This window comes from Populus alba, chromosome 5 (genome assembly GCF_005239225.2).
Source record: "Populus alba chromosome 5, ASM523922v2, whole genome shotgun sequence".
NCBI classification, from domain to species: domain Eukaryota; kingdom Viridiplantae; phylum Streptophyta; class Magnoliopsida; order Malpighiales; family Salicaceae; genus Populus; species Populus alba.
The window spans coordinates 19,597,995-19,621,869 of NC_133288.1; the positions used below are offsets into that span (position 1 = coordinate 19,597,995).

Below are 23,875 nucleotides of genomic sequence, written 5' to 3' on the forward strand. Positions count from 1 at the left end.
CTATATCAAAATAGAATTACATAGTTTGTGTTTATAATAGATCCTAAATCACCCAAAAATACTAAATCATCCAATGAATCCTAACTATCCAAAAAGTAATATTAATAATTTTTTTTAATATCACTTTACTATACCGTGAGCACAATATTGCCCCCGCACCTCTCAACTTTTTATTCATTCCTGACAACAAAGCATGAAATAAATCCTAGAGAGGCAAATGTTGTTATTCAACTCCGGCATATATATCTATGAATCACAAACTACAACACAATCAAAGTTTAGATTTATATTCATTACAAATTACCTTTATTTTTAAAATATTTTATGAGAAAAAATAGAATTAATATTTCGAAAAACTTCTTGTTTTTTTTTCCTTTAACGTTTACTAATATTTTGAATTAGTTGTTATCATGTGTAATTACATCCCATAGGGTCTTCGTTCCATTCAGTAAATATTCCAATTTATGTGATGATTAAGTTTTTTCTCAATTAAAAAATATTTTAAAATTCATTGAGAATAATATTAAGAGATCTTACTGCTGCTAAGTATTCATAGAAGTCATAAAGACAATAGTGAAATACTAGAACACCAAACTATGATCATATTAATTCCATCTAGCCAGAGTAATCGAAGGATCATTTTTTCTTTGAAATTAATGGATAGGTACTAGTTTTTTAATCTTTTTTGTTCTTTTAACAAAAAGGATGTCACTGCATATACGAAGATGTTCTCTTCACTTTCTCCGAGCTGGACGTGCACTCGGAGAGCCAGCATCGATCGATCATCACCACTGTAATCCTTTTCCATGGAGATTCTCACTCAGCATCATCCTACCTTCTTACAACCTTTTCATCTGTTCTTTCTTGGAGTTACAAAGGATACTGGATTTCTGTGTCCAAACATGTTATGCTTTTGAAATCAAATAATTTCCCCATGCAAGTTGTGATTCCATACACTTAGAGAGGGAGAGGGAGAGGGAGGGTGGGGGGAGCTAGTGGGATCCACCAGAAGATGTAACCATACAAGGCGTTAATATATGGAAGCCATTCAAAGATGATGGTGTGGACTCCTTTATTTTATTTTATATATCTGCTCCCTATCTTCTTCTTGATGTTGACAGGTTGAAAATGATTGATGTACTATTTTGGTCCTATCGGCCTTTGCAAACTTGCCTAGTGTTTTGTAGCCGAGTTTTTAAAAAAATGCAAGTCGGAATTAACAGGGAATTATTGAGGAGGGGAAGCCGCTACTCCCCTCCTCACCAAACTCTTAATTTATTTTATTATTATTATTATTTTATTATTTAATATTAAATTTATTAGAAGTTAAATTTTATAATTTATTTTACTTTATCTTTTATAAAATTATTTTAATTTTATAATTCGATTTATAGTTTTATGAGTTAATTCAATTGATTCAATTTTTATAAAATTCTTTATCATAATTATTTTTTTATTGCATTCTTCGTCATTTGGTTTTATGAGAAATAAATTTTATAATTTTTTTTTTTTTTTTTAAGTTTTTGAGTAAAAAGTTTGACTGGTTAAACCGGGTTTACTTAAGTTTTTTTTGTTTTAATTTAATCATTTAATGTTGGATTTATTGAAAATAAAGTTTCATTATTTATTTTAATTTTATTTCTATTGGGTTTTTATCGGCCTCATAATCTAAGTTTAATAGGCTTAACTCGGATTTTTTTTAATCTTTTTTAATTAATTTTTTTTTTAATTTTATTATTTAACATTGAGTTGATTTAGAATTGAGTTTCAATATGTTTTTTTTATGAGATTATTACGATCTCATGACCAGGATCGTGGATTTTATATGTTAATATGGGTTTATCCGAGTCTATCTAATATAAGTTTATCTTGAAAACAAATTTAGTCAAACTATGTTTTTTTTTCTCTGCTATCCATATTATTTTTAAATTTGTCAAGTTAATGGATTATATCAAATCAATTTATATATAATTTAATTTTTTTAAAAAAAAAATACATTAACAATGCTATGAATATTTTTTTAATTAAAAAAAATTATCTTAACCATAGCATAGTGGGGTAAATGATCTAGTTGCACACTATTTTTGGTCATGTTTAAAAACTTCATAGCCCTCGAACCCGAATTGCCCAGCCCACTTGGAGCAACCGAGCTGGTAAGAGACACTCCTCGACTGTATTCGTCCTTACGCACGCCAAAAGGAAATGTTGATTGCATAATTCAACCATCTAAAATGATGTCTTAATCTCTTATGATTAATTACTAAACCTTTCTTTAAGACAAATAACTTTAAAATGTTGTTTAACTTTTGCGATTACTTTAAGCAAAGTCACTCTACTTGAAGGAAAGTAGAAGCCGAATTAAAAGCACGTGTGTAGTAATAATCCCGACATGGTGAAAAGTTTTGACTTTTGAAGAATAAGTACGGATGATATAGGTGTTCAGCACTCATTCGTAGATACGATCGATTTTGTCTTTGCATAATAAATTGATAAAACTATCGTAAATATGATGAAAAATACTCTCTGAATATTTTAAAAATATTTTAATTATCTTATTTAATAACAAAATAAAAATTCAATGAAAATAGAATACCCTTATAAAGAGAAAAATAAAAAATATTTGAAACTCAATTACCAATAAAACAAATATTGAAGAACAAAATAGAAAAAAACTAAAAGATCTAACTTGAGTCAACATGATAAAATCACGGCCTCATTGTAAGACCGCGATAACCCCACACATAAGAAATTGAATAAAATAATAGAGGTCAACTCTCAAACAAACTATATGATAAATGTAGAAATTAAAAAAAAATCAATAAAAAAACATATAAAAAACTCAAGTTAATCCGGGTTAACTTGATTAACCCACGACCTGGGATATGAGTTTCAGATAACCTTATAGAAAAGAAAGTAAAAAAAATCATGAAATTCAAGGTCTAATAACCTAATATCAGAGGATAAAATTGAAAAAATAAATAAAAAGAATCTAAAAAAACCGAAGTTAAATCGAGTTAATCTTTGAAACTCGTAACCCAAATCATGAGACTCAGATTGCCTTATATAAAGCAAACATGAAAAAATCATGAACCAAAAGTCCTAGTCATCCAAAATAAAACAAATAACAATTAAAATAATAAAGATTAAATATGGTATAAAAACTAAATGAAATAAAATAATAAGTTACTAAATTGAAAAATAAAACAAGTCAAGAAAATGATTAAAAAATAGAAATCAAAAGAATGAAGACAAAAATGAATATAGAAATAAAATAAAATAAAATAATGAGGGATGAAGTTAAAATAAATCAAGAAAAGGATAAAAAAATAGAAATAAAAAAAATAAAGATCAAATTGGATATAAAAAATAAATGAAATAAAATATTAATGGACAAAATTGAAGAAAAATCAACTTCAAAAGGCATTAAAAGTGAAACAAATATCAATAAAAAGAATAATGATCAAAATTAATACAAATATAAATTGACATGACGCATTTTATTTTTGAAAGGGTTGGCGTGAAATCCAAAACAAGGAGAGAGAAAAGAGAAAGGAAAAGAAAAAAAAGTTAATTGGAGCTCAACCACTGCTCCATAATGCACACGCACCTGGTCATCAAAAGAGAACGACATGATGTTTTCAATGTCATTGCAGTAGGAAGTGTTTGATCTTCAAGAGGCGCCGCATGCTTCTCCTAAAGAAAGAGGGTGCCTCCCATTCATTAGCACTTCCTATGCACATGTCAACAACTTTTATTTTTTCAATTATATTTATATTTGTTAGAAGAATCAATTGTCCCTCGTTCAAATTGAAAATAACTAAAAAAACTATGATGAAAAAACTAAAAAAATCATCATATTTTTTCAACTATGATGAAAATACAAAAAATCTCATGGATGTTAATTTTAATTTTTTGCTTTTAAGGATAGTCATTTCACTATGCAATCAAAGCGAGAAAAGATTGAAAAGCCCATGGATTCTAGGGTTTTTTTTTTTTTTTTTGTACTTTTAAGGGTATTTAAATCATTTCACTATGCATCTAAAATGTAAAAAGACCGATATGTTATTGGTTAATATGATAATGATAAATAGACTCTCTTGTGAAGTTCATCCAATAGCTAATTAAATGATTTTGTTTTTAAAAAATAATCATTTTATTATTTCAATCTAGTGTCTTGGTGAATAGTGATAAATTTAGGTGTATCTTGATTGTTTATTATCGAATGTCTTAGAAATATAAGAAAAAAATGTTCGAAATTATGGCTTTTTTATTATTAATTTTTCTTAGACAATGTCAATTGATGATGTTTCAAAATCAAAAAAAGTTTAGGAATAGGGTTTTTTATGGTTGGATAATGGGCTTAAACAAGTTTTCTTGCTATTTGATCCATTCTCCGTAACTAAGAAAGGTGGTAGTTTGATGTAGGAATCTTAATACTTGCAAGACAATCCTCATTTGGTGGATTTTGGGACTATTAAATGCTTAAGTTGGTATCTTTGCAAAGAGAAAGCAATAAATATGAAAAAGATTGTTTGTTTTTGTTTTGATACGAAACAATTGCTCTTTAAGAACATGGTGTTATGTGTATATAATGAAAATAAAAAAATTATGAATCATTTATCTAAGTGGTTTAAATGATATTTATGCCTCATGGACTTTGTCTTTTTGCTTGAATTTAAGGGTTGGAAAGTCATTTCGTTCTGGTAACATTAATGATGCATAAATATTCATTACACATACATTAATGATGGATAAATACCTCTTATACAAACATTAATAAATGACAAATATTCCTAACACTAGTATTAATAAGAAAAAAATATAATAGGTCATGAGAGACTTTTATACATATAGGGATATAGATGAAATAGGATTAAGGCTAAAAAATCTCGGTTAGTAAAAATTTCTAGGAAAACAAGTGTTAGGTCAAAACAATAAATCTCGACTCAAAAGACTAGACTCAAGCCACACAACATCACTTAAAAAGTGTTAGGTGCTAGTCTTGGCACTGGGCCTAGGTGTGTTGTTTGGGCCCAAACTTGGCATTAGGTCTAAGCATTTGACTTAGGCCCAAATCTATCATTATACCTTCTAGAGCTGGGGTTGTCATTAAAATAAGCTTAAACCAACAAGAAATTGTTTAAAAATTACTAATAAATCTTGTTCAATTTAAAGCCATGATTTTGAGTTCGAATTGAAAAACAGATGTGAAGAGGATTTTATAGGTTCTTTAGTTTGCGTTTGGATTGATAACAATAGTGGGAGTGATTGTAAAAATAAAATAAAAAATGGTGCATGTTATTGTAAAATACGGAAGAAAACAAGTCCTTAAAGAAAACAAAATTGGAGGTCCTATGAATGGATTTTCTGATAACGATAAAATGAATTTATTTAATTCACAAATATGTTGATAAGAGATCTTGCAATAAAATTTAAAATTTGTATGTGAATATGTTGAATTTTTAAAAAAATACATTTAAAATTTATTTACAGTAAACTAAAAAAGTCTAAATCAAAACTCTACCGTAAACTTAAGTGGCCTATTACAATAAAGTCCATGCTTAAGGGCCCATTGTTAAAATTTAAAAAATCCAAAAAAGGTAAAGGAAAAGGCATATAATTAACCCGAGAAAAACATAAAAAAACAATTGTATTTAAGAGTATATTAATCAATACCTAAAACATACACTCAATTATTATTTTGATTACCAGCGTGTTTTTTCAGTACAATGGAAAGAAAAAGAACAAACTAATCGCCTCTGCGGTGATTGATGCCCATAGAGCTTGCGAGAAGAAGAGGGACAATCCTCGGAGAGGGATAATCCCAGATATGAAACTCAGATCTGCTCTCCTCCGCTCCTAGCTTGGTTAGAAAACTGCACAGGAATTGCCTTCTCTCGGAGTATGACAAAATGGAAATTGCAGAGGACTTTAATGTCCATGAAAATTGCTCCAAAATGATGAAATTCAATGTTGCCTTCAAGAACCAAACGCACAGTATCCATAGAATCTGAATTGCAGAGGACTTGTCTGTAACCCCAATCCCAAGCAATCATCGAACCATGTTTCAAAGCAAGAAGCTCTAGAAGTAAGTTAGGGCCATAACTTGAAAACCCTGTAAACGCAGCCACCTAGTTTCCATCACAGTCCCTGATAAGTCCCCTGAAACCTATTTGACCGGAATTTCCCAAAGAGTTGTCGTCCACATTCAGTTTAACAAAGCCCAGATCTGGTCGCTGTCTTGATATTGAAGTTATTTCTTTGCATGCAATTAACCTCTATATCATTCCAAGCAACGCGACAATCCTTGGCTAGCTGAAAGATTTGTCTCAACAGCCAGTGATGACCCTTACAACTGTCATCGTATACTATGTCTCCATAACCACCAAACTCCCGTGAGAAAGATACAATCAAGATCACCCGACAACAGCTGACTTGCAGCGTGGTGTGGTCTATAGTTCCACCCCTCCTGAAGAGGACAGCCTGGGGGTTGATTTTAGTGGGAAGTGGCTGGCCAAGAGTTTGCACTAAGAAGTCTTTGTGTGCTGGGCCTTTGTCCCCTGTTAAGAGTGGACTTTAGTCTTTACTTGACGCTTGATTCCACTGATCATTCTATAAGCTTGATTATCCGGCACACCCTCCTATATGAAATTTTCTGATGGTATTTGTATTATTATTTTATTGATAATTAATTTACCAATAAAATTATCGATTAAAATTATCGATGAAAATGTTCCGTTGATGAATCTTTTATTGATAATTTGTTTTTCATCAATAAATCTGTTAGTAATTAAAAAAAAAAAATTATTACTGATGGATTTACTAACGGAAAAAGCACACAAAAAACAATTATCCTCTCCATTCTGTTGGTATTTTCATTGAAAAAATACCGTATGTAATTCCGTCGGTAATTATTTAATATTTTTTACAAAATCCATTTTACAAAATTATAAAATAATTAAATTAATATAAATCGACACTCTATAATACTCAAGACACATGGAAAAAAGAAGAAGAAAATCATATGAAAAAAATCCTACAACAATATTTATACAATTATTAAGAACAAAAACAATTAAAAATAAAATATAAAAAAACAAATGTAGTGAAAAAAAAACACGGAAAAAAAAGAAAAAAAATCTTACTTTAATGTGGTCGCAAGTGAAGCTAAGAAGAGAAAAACAATATCGTAAAGTATATATAATTAAAAAAAAATGAGAAGAAAAAAGAATAAAGGAGAAGAATACATACCTAAACATGGAGGAGAAGAGAAAGAGTTGAGGAGAGAAGAGAAGAGAAAGAAATGATATTGATGTTTTTTACATACGGGGAAGAAGAAGAAGAAGAAGAAGAAATGAGCCCCATCTGTTGTGAAATTATGGAGTCTGGGTTTTTTATTAGGATGTTTTATCAATAGTTTTATTGATGAATAATTAAATATTAATATTTTTAATTATTCCGTCGGTGATTCCATCTAAAATATTTAATTTAAATTTCTAATTTAATCAATTTTTTTTTTTTAGAAATCACCAAATATTTTTAATTATTCCTTCAGTGATTTTATCTATAAAAAACAGTAATTAACAGTGTAATTAAAAAGTGAATAGTTCCAGAGCTCTTTAGAAAATATCGACGGAATTTTCTATTGGTGATTCCCTTTATAATTGACATGATAAACATTGTTTATAGTTTACCAATGAATTTACCGATGGAATTTATTCCGTCGGTAAAAATGGCACGCCATTGTTTTTTTTACTTTATTTTAATTATTTTTTTCTCATTATAATTTCTTCGTTAAATACCAAGTAAATATTTTTATCGGTAAAATTTATTGGTAATTTACCAATAAAAATATTTCTCGATATTTTTATTTGTATTTATTGATTTTCTAGTAGTGAAAGAGCTAATTTTAATATTCAGCAAGAGTGAGATTCACAGTTACAAATTTACAATAAACTAAAATCTATGAAGTTTCATATGACTGTAGCATGGACGCATTCAAGATCCTGAGCCTACAGTCCAAACTAACGTTTCTCCTCCGGGGTAGAGAGGAGAGCGACTCCCTTATCATCCTGGTGAGACAAATAATCTATATTTGGTCTCGGACTTCGGCCATCTTCAAATTAACGCTTGAGCCCAATTGAGCATGGATTTGGATAGGTCTATATGGACACACACGCGTGCTTATGCTCGATACTTTTGGAAAACTGGTCCAACTCGTAAGGGCCTCGGTGTGTATTTTTAACCGATCCTTGGTCCAGCACTGGGCAGGGGCCCGTTGTGGGCCGGGTCAGAAATAATTCAAACGCTCAAAAATTTACAGGCTCAATTAACATGTTTTAAAAATGGCAAAAATGTTATTCTACAACGTGAATATTTAATAAAAAATAAATCAAAATAAGTTAACTTTCCAACAACCACGAAATGAGATGATATGATTGAAAATAAGTCATATCACCAAAAATTAGATTAAAAAAATATTATTAAAATCCAAAGTGATCTTGGATACAAGTCACCGAGTGCTGCTCTATAGTAAAACATTAATATGATTTAATTTTTTAATATAATTATTATTATAATATTAATGAGTTCATGAAAAAAAATTTGGAAGAATTTTTTGTTGAGAATTTTTTTTTCAATACATGAATTATAATATGTAACTTATGTTCGGTACTTTTGGAAAACTATGGTCCAACTCATAAGGGCCTCGGTGAGTATTTTTGACCGATCCGTGGCCCAGAACTGGATAGGGCCCCATTTTGGGCCGGATCAGAAATAATTCAAACGCTCAAAAATTTACAGGCTCAATTAACATGTTTTAAAAATGGCAAAAATATTATTCTACGACGTGAATATTTAATAAAAAATAAATCAAAATGAGTGAACTTTCCAACAAAGATAAAAAAAATATTATTAAAATCCAAAGTAATCTTGGATACAAGTCACCGAGTGCTGCTCTGTAGTAAAACATTAATATGGTTTAATTTTTTAATATAATAATTATTATAATATTAATGAGTTCATGAAAACAATTTTGGAAGAATTTTTTGTTGAGAATTTTTTTTCAATACATGAATTATAATATGTAACAATTTTTATGTAGTGTTTTGTAACTGTCACGTTACATAAATGATAAAAATAATAAAAATAAAAATATATTCAATTGAATAGATAAAAATATATGTTTTTAAAATAATTTTAAAGTGAATTTATATATATAAAAAATATGTATAGAAAATATGTCTTTAGAAATAATATTTATTTTACTTATAAAATATCACTGTATAAATCTTTTAATTTTAAAATTTTAAAATTAAGATATTTAAAAGTTATTATCATAGCTTTAAAATTCCAATTAAGAGTCGATTCAAGACAAGACCCTAATTTTTTATTAAAAATTATTTTAAAAAATAATTGTTATTACACTAAAAAAATATCCTTGAAATTCCAAGATAATACAAAACATGAGGCTAAAACAATTAAATGTTTTCTATCAAACACCTGTATGGATGGTATTTTCAAAATCTAATTAAGATTCAAACAATAAATTAAATTAAATTATTAATCAGGAAAAATCTTTTTTAGAAAACGATTTTCAACTTGAATAATTAGCTTGAACCTGTAAAGTAGATTAATATATGGTACTTTGTATTCAAGTGTTTATTTATTTGAACTTATTTTTAAATTATTTTTTATTTTAAAAAATATTAAATTGATGTATTTTTATATATAATAATTTGAATGCATTAATGTTAAAAAAATAAAAAGAAAACTAAAAAAATATTTTTATATATTATTAATTAAAAAAATATTTTTATATATTATTAATTAAAAAAATATTTTTTTAAAATATCCTACACTACATTAAAAAAAAAAAAAAACAGTAAGGTTTGGCCCAAATTTATAAATGTAAGAAAGACGGTCACTATCGTGCGCTACAACGAAACGAGCAACAGGTGTGCTTATCCGATACGTACCCTTTCATTTCATTTTTCAAACCGAAGAAAAAAAAGAGTATACAGTGACAGAAAAGCAATAAAAGATGTTTTCCTTTTTCCAAAATCGAAGTGACACGTCACACGTCATCAAACCTAATAATAATAATAATTCCTCTGTTTGCCTTTTTTACTGCACAGTAAAGCAATCACTCCTTTCTCGTTTTAACCCTTCCAATATGGCAACTGCAGAGCATAACTGCCCGATTTGATCAATTAAAAACACGTGTCGCTATATTATTAGCGATTAGCTTTCTTCTTATACACTAGCGCGTATCAAGGCCTGGGGTAGCTGGCATACACAAGTCTATAAAGTCTGAAATCCAAACCCCCCGAATCTCAACCATAACACAAACCAAACAAACCCCTCTCCTCTCTCTAGAAAGCATCCCCCCCCCTCTCTCTAGAAGTTTCACCTTCTCTCTCTAATCATCTTCCCCTTTGGCTTTCTCGATCTGTTCATGACAGAATAATAAGATTAGGTTTCGAAAATCTCCCTCAATTTCTGTCGATCGAAGTTCTGCAAGAAAGGCAGAGAATCGGAAGAGGGGTATAATCGGCAAAGGGATTCTGCATGAGCTGGTTGGGAAAGCTGGGTTATTATTTCGCGTCGACCAATTCCAACCATTTCATAACGTGTCTTTTGATATTTATTCTCCATTATTCACCTCAATCATCTCCTTCTCTTTTTAAATTCCAAAACAAATCCACTGAACCTTTATTATCACAACCCCTTATAAGTAATAATCTTATTTTTTTCATTTTGAATCCCATTAATTCTGATTTTAATTCCACTCCCCCATCATCATCATCATCTTTTAACGATCATGGTTTCGGGATTGAAGAGTAATCGCCCTCAGTTACGTAGAGGTTCGTCCTTCCTTTTTTAACCTTCATAATTCTATTCTTTCTTTCTTTTCTTTTCTTTTTTTTATTATGGTTAGCTAAAATTTGTCGGTGCCAGTATTTTTCTCATCCTTTTCAATATTTTTTTCTGTGGCCCTAATTTTCGAAAGTGACAGCACAGTAACCCTGTGGGTCCCACATTTAAAGCAGTGCACGTGTTTTGTTCTGCATTTGCATGTGTTTTGGGATGAATGATTTAGGGCTGTTTGTTATGAAACGTTAATCTATTTTTCATTAAAATTTAATTCTTTAAATTATTTTTTAAAAATTTTATTTAAATTATTTTGATGTTATAATTTAAAACATAAAAATATATTATTTTAATAAATTTACAAATAAAAAAAACTTTCAAAAATAATTTCACCACATTTCCATCACTCAAGTGTTGTTTGGTGCTGGTACTGTGGTTATACAGTGTTCTTTTTTTAATTGTGTTTACGTTAGAAATAATTTTTTTTTAAATGTTATTTTAATGAATTGTTTTAATTTTTTTTAATTAATCTTTACCCTTTTCTTGCTAATTAATTAGCTTTACCTATTACTGTAGCAATGTTTAAGTACTATTAAGATGGGAGGAATGATTAATTAGTGACTAATTTTTGTCTTTTTGGGATTAATGTAATGTAATGGGAACAGGTCTATGTTATTCAAATGAGGGTACGGGGCAAGCAACAAGATCACCGTCAGTTATAGTGATAGGCGGTGGAATTGCCGGAGTGGCGGCAGCACATGCTTTGCATGATGCTTCAATCGAGGTTGTCTTGTTAGAATCAAGAGACAGGCTTGGTGGTCGTGTTCATACTGATTTCTCTTTTGGTTTTCCTGTCGACCTTGGTGCATCATGGTAATAATTTTTTAATTTTTTTTTTTATTAATTTTAGTATTCAGAAATTAAATAATGGGAATGATTGTGGTTCCAGGTTGCATGGGGTGTGCAAAGAGAATCCTTTGGCACCATTGATTGGGAGGTTAGGACTGCCCTTGTACCGTACTAGTGGTGATAACTCCGTCTTGTATGACCATGATCTTGAAAGGTAATCGATTGATTGACTGATTTAAACATGTATTTGTTGCTTTTATTTTGCATTTGTTGTGTAGGATGTTTCTAAAGTTCCTTTCATGAATTATAACAGCATGCATGATCCCGATTCTAGAGCATCATTTAGTCTTGAATCATGATTTCTTTTTCTCTTTAAAGTTTGTGATGCAGAAAGATAATTTAGATGTTATGTATCTCCCAAGTTGCCATCTGCTAGTAGAGGTTTTTGTGTGTGGCTGTGTCCTATTAATAGCAGTCAATGGTTGGGTTGAGTTTCAAACTTTGCTTGTATTGTTTTTTTCTTTTTGGGCATCTTCTCAATTTATAGTAACATTTTCCTCAAGTTTTCTCTTTGCCACTACTTTGAATACCGTGTTGATTTTTTTTCCCTTCTAAGTTTTATCTTTTCTGTGCAGCTATGCACTCTATGATATGGATGGGAACCAAGTTCCACAAGAATTGGTCACCAAAGTTGGCGAAGCATTTGAGAACATTTTAAAGGAGGCACGCATTCTTTCTTTTCTTTTTCTGTATACCTCTTTTTTTTTACACTTCCTAGTATTATATCACAAGATTTTGTTAGCTTAATCAATCTTTTTCTCTGACTGAAGCCTATTGTATCTTGAGTTTTCTTAATTGATCTTTGGAGGTTTTTCTAGCATAGAAACCTTGAAGAGGATGGTTTTCTTTGCGACTGTGAAAATATTTCCGTCGCTTCAACACAAGCCCGTTCTGTTTGTTTCATGGGCGTTTCTGAGTTGCTGTTCCTCTTCTTGAATGCAGACAGATAAAGTAAGACTTGAAAACAATGAAGACATGTCTATACTCCGTGCTTTCTCAATTGTTTTTGAAAGACGACCAGATTTAAGGTCATATTCTCATAATAACATATTGGAATAGTAAATTGCATGTTTGCTGAACAAAAAATTTTGGTTTAATAAAGTTGATTTTGATGTACAGGTTGGAGGGTCTTGCCCACAAGGTGCTTCAGTGGTATTTATGCAGAATGGAAGGATGGTTTGCTGCTGATTCTGAGACAATATCACTTAAAGGCTGGGATCAGGTAAGTTTTCACTTATTGACAATGTCATTATTCAGAATCCCAAGCATCTTCACTAGCATTTGCTTTCCAGGCTAGAATTAGAAATGATCTTTTATTTGCTGGTAGTAGAGTTTACCCTTATCATGTCTTGACACACTAGTATTTGCATCATCTTTTGTAGGAAGAACTGCTCCCTGGTGGGCATGGGCTTATGGTCAGGGGCTACCTTCCTGTCATTAACACTCTTGCCAAAGGCCTTGACATCCGCTTGGGCCACAGGTATGTTATTTCTTGCTTTTCCTATGTTATGCTTGAGCTTGTACACGCATATGAGTTCAACACACCCACTTGTTTATGTCTAGCAATTACAATTCATCGCTGTTATTTTTAAGGGTGACAAAAATAGCGAGGCATTATAATGGAGTAAAGGTAACAGTGGAAGATGGAAGAACATTTATGGCCGATGCTGCTGTTGTTGCCATTCCTCTTGGCGTGCTGAAATCTAAGACCATAACGTTTGAACCAAAACTTCCAGACTGGAAGGAAGAAGCCATCAAGGACCTTGGAGTGGGAATTGAGAATAAGATTGTGTTGAACTTCGAACAGGTGTTCTGGCCAAAAGTAGAGTTCTTGGGTGTGGTTGCAGAGACATCTTATGGATGCAGCTACTTCCTGAATCTTCACAAGGCAACTGGCCACCCTGTCCTTGTTTATATGCCTGCTGGGAAGCTTGCCAGAGACATTGAGAAAATGTCTGATGAAGCTGCTGCTAATTTTGCTTTTATGCAACTCAAGAAGATCCTTCCTGATGCTTCTGCACCGGTAATCTGAGTTCCATGAACTTGCGCTTGTTTTTCATTGAAGTCATGAAATTTTCTTGAGCATTTGAACTAGCTTCCTTGGGCTTGCTATGGAACTCATGACATGATGTTAATTTTTCAAAAATTATGCAGATTCAGTATCTTGTTTCTCGGTGGGGCTCAGATATCAACTCACTTGGTTCCTATAGCTATGATACAGTAGGCAAACCCCATGAACTGTATGAGAGGCTGAGGATCCCTGTAGATAACATATTCTTTGCAGGTGAGGCAACAAGTGTGAGCTACCCAGGGTCAGTGCATGGTGCATTCTCAACTGGATTGATGGCCGCAGAAGATTGCAGGATGCGTGTTCTGGAGCGTTATGGAGAGTTGGACTTGTTTCAGCCAGTCATGGGTACCGAGGAGGCGCCAGTGTCTGTCCCGCTCTTGATCTCACGAATGTAACTCTTTTGCTGCCCCGCTTTCGTGGATGCGATAATTCAGATGTAGATGTGTTAACACGGGAACTGGCTAACATGTCATCACTGTTTCGATTGAGCTGTTCGAGAAATGTCGTGGAAAATTAATCTGTCATCCTTGATTGGTTTGATTGGCCTGTCGCCCCCTTCGATGTATACATACTGTTATTGGGCAAGCACAAAAAAATAAAGAGTCTAGTCTAGCCCTGTTGTTGAGTGGCACCTGCCTTGTGTAAGTTATCTGTACGAGAATGCTGTATCATGTTCTTCCCACTTTCTTGGTGGGAAGGCACTAAGTTCGCATAATTATTTAAATAAAAGAGTTGGCTTTATCTCTATCTCCCTCCCTCGTTCCATGGATGTCTGTCCACTTGTAGGTTCGTAACTCTTTTCACCTGTTTTTACTCCGCCATTTGTTGTTATTTACAAGATAATGTCATGTATAGATTTTGTCTTCGTTCTTTCGAAGTCCCTGGTGAGGGGAAGACAGATACTGCCGTGCCCTCTTTGAGTGGCGGACGTGGCTATGGTGTAAAGAGGGCAGGGAAAGCAATATCATGAGATTGCACTCCTCGTGGACAATAACGTCAATCGTACCTAATTATTCCTTAGCAACCGTGTCCAATAACCTTCATTATATGTGCAATTTTGATTTTAAACAAGCACTGACTTGAAGGCATGTAATCGAAGAGGATGCATGTTGCCAAAAAAAAAGAAGGTGTATTGCTTGCATCAGAGTGAGTGGCCAACTCGGCGTTGCTCACTTCAACAATCCATTTTCTAAGGTCTTTTTGGCTATTCATGAAAGAGTTGCAATATTCTCGAACGATTTAGTTGTATAAAAAATGTTTTGGGCAGATATATTATTAAGGAAAAAAACTTGAAGACGAGGAATCGTGCTCGAGACAATGATTCTAGTCAATCCACCAAAACTTTATTGAAAAGTGATGTGCTTTTATAGAAATCCGGGCTCCCTTTTGACGTGGAAAACAACAATGGATTTGGTTCCACTTGAGGATGATGGAAATTCAATGTTAAGATGTAAAGAATTTAGTTAGAAAAAATCAGCTCTACGCACAGACAGTAAATGGAAAACAGAGAGAGAATGGCAAGGGACATGTTCTTTCTCTGCCGACCAATTTAAAAGGCAAGAGTAATCGCCCTCATTTACGTAGAGGTACGTCCTTCCTTTTTTAACCTTCAGAAAATGTTCTACAATGTTTTTTCTTTGCGTTTGTTGCTTGACGACGTGGAAGAATGGAAACCATATTTTGTTTCCCTTTTTGCCCCTATCTCTGCTGCTGACAGCAACCATTGCGGTGTTTCTATCTATTTTTCCCGTCTACAGTCCACTTCAGCGACACTCTCTCTCTCTTCCTGATGATCGATCTACAGCTACCACATAACCAGTCATCCCCTTCATCTCAAAGTCTCTCTTTCCCGTAAAAAACACAAGTTCTGGATGCGCGCGCCGTTCAATTAAACAAGAAGAAACTTCGCTTCCTAGCTAACTAGCTCAAACAGTCCAAGTGGTAAATTAATGGTGGAAATTCTGTATATAGTTTAGATAGAGGCGGTGTTCAGTTGACGAGACTTGCAAACAAGATCAATAGCTAGGTGAATTTTTCAAATTTCCATTTTGATTCCGTTTTTTGATTACTGATTTTAGTGTTTCAGAGTAAGTTTCTTAGTTGCTTCTTCAATTTTGTTCCATGATTAAGCATCTGATGCAGTATCCAATGTATTTTTTCTTAGTTGCCTCTTCAATTTTCAAGGGCTGTTTCTTTTGCTTTGCTATTGATTTCCTATTCATTTGGATCTGTCTCCGACCATATTTGATACATTTTCCTGCCAATCCTGCGTCCTATCAATCTCTCTTCCTCTCTGGCTTTCGATCATTCACGATTGACCTATAACTAGATAAGTTGAGATAAGAAAAAAAATTACTGTATGATTTCATGTGTCATGAGAAATTTTTGTTATGGAAACAGCAACATTGGAGCTATTTATATATTATTTTGTGGTAAAAGGCCGTAAAAGTGGAATATTTCCATGGAAAAAAAAAAAAAAAACCCTCTTGAACAAAAAAACAAGCCGACCTCTAGCATGATGACTACAAAATGAAAGGAGCCCATGGATTTGATTCCAGTATCCATCTTCCACAAGGAACTCAAAAGTAAACCCTAATGAGTAGAGAGCATGCAGACTCCAAGCAAACCAATAGTTACATTATATTTGTGCAATTCGAGGCTAAATTGTGCAGTGAAGCATTTGCAGGCTAAAATCCACATCGCAATCATTGTTGTTAAGGATATTTTTAATGTCAAATTACTCTAACAAATGAATTCTATTTAGAATTCAAAGCAAAAACTCTCTAGGGAATTTAAAGCTACACAATTTATTATTGGAATTAAATTCATCTCCAGGAGGAACTCTAAACAAAATAGAAGAACTGTAAAACAAAATAGAAAAGGTGGGAATCGATTGAAATGTCCTTAGATGGCCTCCACCAAGCCAGAGAAATCTTCATTTGCTGATTTCTTCAAACGTTCAGCTGCTTTCTGAACCTGTAAACGCATTTTTTAACAATGATGGCAACGAATCCCAATTCTATCCAAGATAGAAAGAAGGCAAGAGACACAAGGTGGATTAAGTTACCTCAATATCCCAATTTGTTCTCGCAGTAAGAATAATTAAAGTTACTGTTTGCAAGAGAACTCCAGCGATCATCCCCCACCAGATCCCCTGAAAGAAAGTTAATATTGGTTCATCTGAATTCTCTTCTATCAGCAACAGGAAAATCAAGCACCGGACTTGGCAGACCACTGCCCTCTCTCTCTTTTAACCAGAAGTTCCCACGCTCAAATCAATACAGAGAACAAAAAAGTTGCAGTAAGAAGCTACGCGTGGAAGATAAACTTACAGCAACTCCTAAGCTGGTTTTGAACCCAAGGACACATCCAATTGGGAGACCAATTACATAATAAGTGGTCAGGTTGACATAAGCTACAGTAGCTTGCCATCCACTCCCAATGGCCACACCTGAAACTCAACAAGGAAATGATTACTCTGCTAGATCTTGTAGTTATAGCCTCTAAGTGAACTTGATGTGTAAAATGTAGCTTTCTGACCTGACAGTATAGGCTGAATACCATTTAAGAAAACAGAGATGGCAAGCAGGGGAGTCAAATCAGAAACTGCCTCTATAACCTCATAATCGGTTGTAAAGAGTTTGCTTAATCCAACTCGGAAAATCAAAACTATTGCGCTGAAAACTATACTAATTACAATGCTAGTGCCATTCACCACCATCACTGACAATTTCGCTACCTTCGGATGACCTGCCCCTAGTTCATTACCTACTCGAACGCTGCGATTCAACACAAAGATTCATCGGTATAGATATGATAATATGTATTTTCTTCGTATTTAATACCGAGAAGGGGCTCAAGGTAATGAAAACAAAATAAATAGGTTCAGCTGCCTGATAATATCCCTTGATTAGATGACAATCCAAGTGTTTAAGTTCTTGGCAAACCTGGTAGATGCGCTCAGGCCTAGCATGAATTGCATGTCCCAGTTCAAGTAGTTCATGCTGGGGATGTTTCAAATTCAAGTTAGAACCTGGAAAAAAACAATGGCATTGTGCTAGTGGGAAATGGAGATGCTAGCTTTTGGCGTACCATATAGAAATGGAGTCTAGTGATACTGTTGGATCAGCGAGGAGTCCTGCTACAAGTACCAGTCCTTGGCTGTACCATATCTCCAAACTGCATTATTAATTTAAAGTATAAAATATTAAATAATAATCAGATTGTAGAACTTGGTACAAAACCATGAATAAGTGTTGTAAGTCTTTTTCATACCAAAGCATGACAGCAGACGAGACTGTAAGCTTAAAATAAGGCCAAATTCCTGTGAAAGCACTGCCAGATAAGCCAGTCCAGGTTTCCTTGCAAGAAGGGCTCAGGACAATGTAAAGTCCATTTAAGATGACGAACAACCACCAAGAGAAGCTCAGTGTTAGAGCTGCTCCCAAGAGACCATATTGCAGTACATAAACAACAATCCATGAGAGAAGAATGTGGACTAGGAACACCGCAACAGACATGTATGCTAGAGGGTTTACTATGTTCTGAGCTTGGAGAAACCTCTGCATAGGGCAGCTTAATGCAAGTGCATATAGCTGAGGTATCAGGCAACGAGCGAAAATTTCGCCCTGCTCAGCTATGCTCTCTGTTTGCCCAATAGCCCGCAGAACTGGCCCTGAAAACCAATATAGGAATGTGAGGAGGAAAGCTGCTCCTAGTTGCAAAATAATTGCTCTTTGGCAAATGATGCCCATTGATGAGTACTTTTTGGCTCCATATGCTTGGCCGCAGACAGTTTGCACCGCACTGGCCATGCCCAGCTGTTGTTTATTATCAAATAATCACAAGGTTAGAAGATTATAAAGTATGATAACAGCTTGTAGAACAAATTAAAAGTAGCAATCAAGCTTTTAATTTGTTCTTAGTTAATTCAGCAGGATAAGAAACTAACGTCCAAGCGACAGAAACAATCAGTAGGTTCAAAGGGACACTTCAACGATTAGATTTGAGATTTTCATTTGAAGGTCTCAAATTGAAACCCTGTAAATCGGATAAGACTACCAACATTTTGTAACTCGGTGGCTATGGCTCCTACTGAAACAAGGAAAAAAAGCAATTGCCGGAAAGAAATTATAAAGACGTACCATTATGCCATAAGCAAGACCCTGAATTCCTACATTGGCTGATGCCCCGGCAAGCTCTAATGCACCCAAATGCCCTGAAAACATCAGGGTCACGAAAGTAAGCATGAAGGTGGTCACGGAAACAATAATAGATGAGCCAGATAGGATCCAAAGGAGCCTTGATTCCCATGCAACTAGACGTGGCCACCATCGGACAGCCACAGGCCCGTGCTCCAAGAATTCTTCTATTGTAACAGAAGACAAATCTCGAATACGTGAATGAGAGTCAAGTTCTAGTAGCGGTGTTTGATGCTCTGATTCTTCGCCCATGGTTATTTCTGCGAGCAGTACTAGCTAGGTGCTTGTCGAAGAAGGGTTTGTCAGTTCATTTATAAATGTCTAGCAGGTTTAATTATATAATTAGGTAGAAGATAAATTAAGGATCATTGTAGCAGTGAAGGCCGACATTGTAGAAGAGTAGCACTCATTTCAAGCATGGTACCTGATTTTTGAGCCTCATATACTAAGCCATTTTATTATAGTATGCCTTTTAGTGGGCATTGTGTTCCCTTGTATTTGATAAATTCATGCATTCGAAAGTCTTTTGGAATTACAACGCACTAAACACATTTCGACTGCTTTCACCAGGTCATATAGATTAGACCTCTTAATTACCTTCATTCTTTCTTCTAATTCTGTCTATTTGTCATAAGCTTTATCCGCAAGATTCTCCTTTAGATCTTTTTCTCTAGTTAAACCTACCATATGAGGTGGCTGTATAGAATAAACAGGTGGGATGTATGGGAGGCTTGTGAACTGGTTTTCTAAAGATGTTTTATATTATTAAGGGAAAGCTATAGATGTTGGATTAGGAGTTATTAATGTTTGAGAAACTGGAGCTTTCATAGACCTTGTTCTTAATGCTTGTTCAAGTGACACGATTAAAAAATTAATGTTTTCTCTCAAATGCAAAAATGTCAAAGTAATAAATAATCCGGTAAGACCGGAGTCGAATCACAAAATTATTTCGGCGAGCACTATTAGCTAGGTGCTTGTCGAAGAAGGGTTTGTCAGTTAAAGCCGTAGCTACTCTTCTAGTAGCTAGGTGCTTGTTTGAAATGTCTAGCAGGTTTAATTATATAATTAGGTAGAAAATAAATTAAGGATCATTCTAACAGTGAAGGCAGACATGCTTGTTCAAGAGTAGCTACGGCTAACTAATTTCAAGCATGTACCTGATTTTTCATGGACCTGCGGCGTGGTTGGTCGAAGCACGTGCACCTAATCTTCATTCTACATAAGCTTTTAAGGCCAGAAGTATCTCATATATGAACCCTTCACCACCTGACGGTCCTAGATTTAATTAGCATACAAGTAGGAGCAATTAACTGTATTTCTGGGCATCATTTCGCATGTCAAGGTAAATTTTACTGGTTGGCGACCCCATCAATGGAGGCCTTCTCGTCATTCTACTTCCTCTTGAAAAAGAGATAACAAGGACGAGCAATTGCTATATGTTTTCCAAAATGGAGATTCTAAAACGTCTTTGGTCACTCTTTACGCACTTGCTCTTTTGGTGAAGAACACGTCAACCTACACGAAGTAGAGTCGAGCATGTTCTTCCTCTTTTATTTTGTGGAGCATTTCCTCTCAGCGTTTCTCTTCCTCATTTTAATTGACTTGGGTGACGTACTCTCTACACCACCCTCGATTCCTACTAAAACTAGTAACAATTTACAAGGTAGAACAACCCTAAACTTCCCATTTTGTTAATTGGAGAGAGATTTTCTTCCACGAAAGGTGTGGCCCGTTCCCTTTCGTTGAAGCATACAAGCACATTAAACCCACCACGCTAGAAAGAAAAGACGAGCAAAATTTGCACATAAGCATTTAAGAAACCCTATCCAGTAGCATGATCTCAAGCTTTTCAACGGAGTCAGATTCAGGTGGGTGGAAGACTTGCCTAATAGGTTAATACCACACGCATGCAAGATTAATTTATGTCATCCAGCGAGATTTTTCTTCTTAAAAAAGAGTATCGAGTAAATAACATATATTTTAGAACTGGCTTGGTGAACGGTCCGGTTCAAGATATGAATTTCGAGTTTTAACTGAAGCATTAGATTGTTGTTTTTTCAGGTATCATTATTTGCCTTGTTGTTTGCGTTGTTGAGTGGGTGTTGGGGTTGTTTTTCCTCTCTTTTTTTCACATAATCATCTATCATATCGCCCCCGTATAAGGAAGGGTTTGTGCGTTTTGTAGGGCTATGTGCTTCATAGGATTCCAATCCTGCTATGTTTGGGGGTTTCATATATCTTCGTAGCTCTGCACTTTAAGCTTTTGCTCAGACAAGTAAGGTCCTTCATTAATTTCCCATCATTTTTTGGCTCCTCAGTTGAATGTATTTGCTACTTGCAATCATAGTTATTAAACCTGATCTTATTAAACCTGATCTGGGGTTGATCTGGTCAAGGAACCGGGTCCCGGATTTCATGGATTAACCAGGGTCAACTCGGGAAAATTAAAAAAAAATTAAAATTTTAATATTTCATATAAAAAAAATCCATGTAAATATAGATTATACATATTATAAATAATGAAGTTTTAAAAATATTTTAAAAAGTTTTTTTATCCCATATTAAAAAGATATTATGTTAAGCTTTTAAATTGAAGTATTTAAACTAAAAAAGTTTTTTTATCCCATATTGAAAAAACATAATATTTTTTTTGGAACATGGAGTATATATATAAAAGTACTTTAAATCCCACATTGAAAAGATACTATGTTATCATTTTAAGTTGAAGTATTTAAACTAAAAGGTTTTTTATTTGGAACATAGAGTATATATATTAATGGGTTTCAAATCCCACATTGAAAAAACATAACTTTTTTCATGGGAGCATAGAGTATATATATGAAAGGGCTTTAAATCCCACATTGAAAAGATACTATGTTATTTGAAGTATTTAAACTAAAAGGTTTTTTATCCTACACTGAAAAAACATGATTTTTTTCTTGAGAACATAGAGTATATATACTAATGGGTTTCAAATCCCACATTGAAAAAACATACTTTTTTCATGGGAATATAGAGTATATATATGAAAGTGCTTCAAATCCCACATTGAAAAGATATTATGTTATTCTTTTAAGTTGAAGTATTTAAACCAAAAGGTTCTTTTATCCCACATTGAAAAAACATGATTTTTTTCTTGGAAACATAGAGTATATATATTAATAGGTTTCAAATCTCATATTTAAAGAAAAAAAAACTCATGTCTCGTCCGGGTTTGGCCAGGCCGTTGCCACAGCCGGTTTTTTATTAAACCCAGACCGGTCCAGCCACCGGGTCGACCAGGTCCCGAGTCGACTCGCTAGGCCGATCTGGGTTTAATAATTGTGCTTCCAATTCATGAAATCTGGTTTTTGTGGACCAGTTAAATTAACTCTACTTTTGAAGAACAATCTTGGATGCTTGCATGTAATCATCTTGATGTCTTTAATTAGCTTAATTTCTCATTGATGTAGCAGATTTTTTCTTTGATCCACTGTGCCAAATTTAATAACAACGCAAAAAATAAATAAATCCTGAGCTAAATATTCCTTTTTTTATGTTAAAAAATTTAATCCGACTGTAACTTGGGCTAGCTATATAGTTAATACCAAGGAGCATGAGGTGTATTATCATGGGCTTGTTTCACGGGATAAACTCTCTCTAAATGTCTTACTCAAGAAACCACGTGCTGTTCTATTATTTTTTTCTGTGAAGGAAATAAACGTTAAATGTGCTACATTAATTTTATATATATATATATATATATATATATATATAAATTGATAAGGTTATAAAAATCACAAGGAATGTTCTGGGATAAACTATTTATAAAAATCCCTTTACATCATTTATGATGAATTCAATGATCTTCACTTTAGGACCATGTAGGCTTTTTCTTAGGCAAATTTTCCTTTAGTGGAATATCAACTATTTTGAAATAAATGCGTGCACAAAGTCTCCCGGAAGTGTTGATGGGGAGCCCTTCAAAGATCAAGTTAGTACCAATAATATTTGTGTAAAGAACAATATTAATTGAGATATTAAAGAGCTTTCATGAATGTATAGAAAGGGTTGGAGAAGAAGATATAAAGGTGAGGATTCTCCTCCCTTTTTCCCTCTATTTTATATCACCTAATTTTGTATGAGTAAGGTATTATTATCTTAGTGATTTTACCATCACTTCTAATTAATGTAAGCATGGATGACTTGTTCGTATTTAATAGGATTATGATGGGCATCATTATTATTAATTCAGGCTCGAGGTATGGAAGGCTTAGTGTAAAGTGATCATTTAGTTTCACACCCGATCTGAGGAATGTTGGGCTCAATTCACGCCTGAAATCCAAGAGAAAACGAGGCGCAGACGTATTCAAGTCCAACGTGGGGCTTGGCGGGGATACGTCTAAGTCCAATGTGGTGTTGGACTCGATTGCGTTCGGGCCCAACGTGGAGCTGGGCGTGAACGCATCTAGGTCCAACATGGAGTTGGATGCGGTCATGTTCGGGCCCAACATGTGGCTGGGCGTTGAAGTACCCTACCCAACTCAGAGTTAGATGTTGTTGCATTCGAGCTCAACCAATGTTGATTTAGTTCATGACTTATTTTGAAGCCTTAAAGGATGAGACCTTAACCATGGCTAAGGAATCCATGTATCTAACTAGAATAGTAAAGATTTTAGAATTTGGTTAATTAATTTTTTCAAAAAAAGCAATTGATCATTCATTATATACTGGGGCATTCGTTAACGTGGATTAGAATAGAGAAATGATTATTTTACTATTATAAAATAAAATCAGTTAACTATTTATTAGGAGTAATACAATCTTTTCTATAATGTTTATT

General features: G+C 33.6%; 2 protein-coding genes across 2 annotated transcripts; one reads left to right on the forward strand and one right to left on the reverse strand.

The window, feature by feature from the left end:
- The first annotated feature begins 10,330 nt into the window (after positions 1–10,330).
- On the forward strand, positions 10,331–14,599 carry LOC118061712 (polyamine oxidase 2). The gene is made up of 9 exons (XM_035075248.2): positions 10,331–10,865; positions 11,538–11,745; positions 11,822–11,935; positions 12,357–12,444; positions 12,724–12,809; positions 12,901–13,003; positions 13,164–13,261; positions 13,375–13,804; positions 13,936–14,599. The coding sequence occupies exons 1-9, from the start codon at positions 10,823–10,825 to the stop codon at positions 14,245–14,247; spliced, it is 1,482 nt and encodes a 493-aa protein (XP_034931139.1). The 5' UTR covers positions 10,331–10,822; the 3' UTR covers positions 14,248–14,599.
- Positions 14,600–16,385: 1,786 nt separating this feature from the next.
- On the reverse strand, positions 16,386–19,345 carry LOC118061711 (protein DETOXIFICATION 41-like). The gene is made up of 8 exons (XM_073409365.1): positions 18,997–19,345; positions 18,128–18,672; positions 17,945–18,031; positions 17,800–17,856; positions 17,393–17,631; positions 17,185–17,303; positions 16,920–17,006; positions 16,386–16,828 (listed from the first exon to the last, which is right to left on the reverse strand). Exons 1-8 carry the CDS (start codon positions 19,303–19,305, stop codon positions 16,757–16,759), a joined length of 1,515 nt encoding a protein of 504 aa, XP_073265466.1. The 5' UTR covers positions 19,306–19,345; the 3' UTR covers positions 16,386–16,756.
- Between the last annotated feature and the right edge of the window lie 4,530 nt (positions 19,346–23,875).

Bases quoted from the DNA above. Each gene is read 5' to 3' on its own strand.
- LOC118061712 (XM_035075248.2), top strand. From the start codon at position 10,823: ATGGTTTCGGGATTGAAGAGTAATCGCCCTCAGTTACGTAGAG. The intron at 12,445-12,723 runs GCACGCATTCTT...TCTTGAATGCAG, and splicing joins TTGAGAACATTTTAAAGGAG to ACAGATAAAGTAAGACTTGA. The intron at 12,810-12,900 runs GTCATATTCTCA...TTTGATGTACAG, and splicing joins GAAAGACGACCAGATTTAAG to GTTGGAGGGTCTTGCCCACA.
- LOC118061711 (XM_073409365.1), bottom strand. From the start codon at position 19,305: ATGGGCGAAGAATCAGAGCATCAAACACCGCTACTAGAACTTGACTCT. The intron at 18,032-18,127 runs GTATGAAAAAGA...TTAATAATGCAG, and splicing joins TCGTCTGCTGTCATGCTTTG to TTTGGAGATATGGTACAGCC. The intron at 17,007-17,184 runs GTAAGTTTATCT...ACTTTCTTTCAG, and splicing joins AAACCAGCTTAGGAGTTGCT to GGGATCTGGTGGGGGATGAT.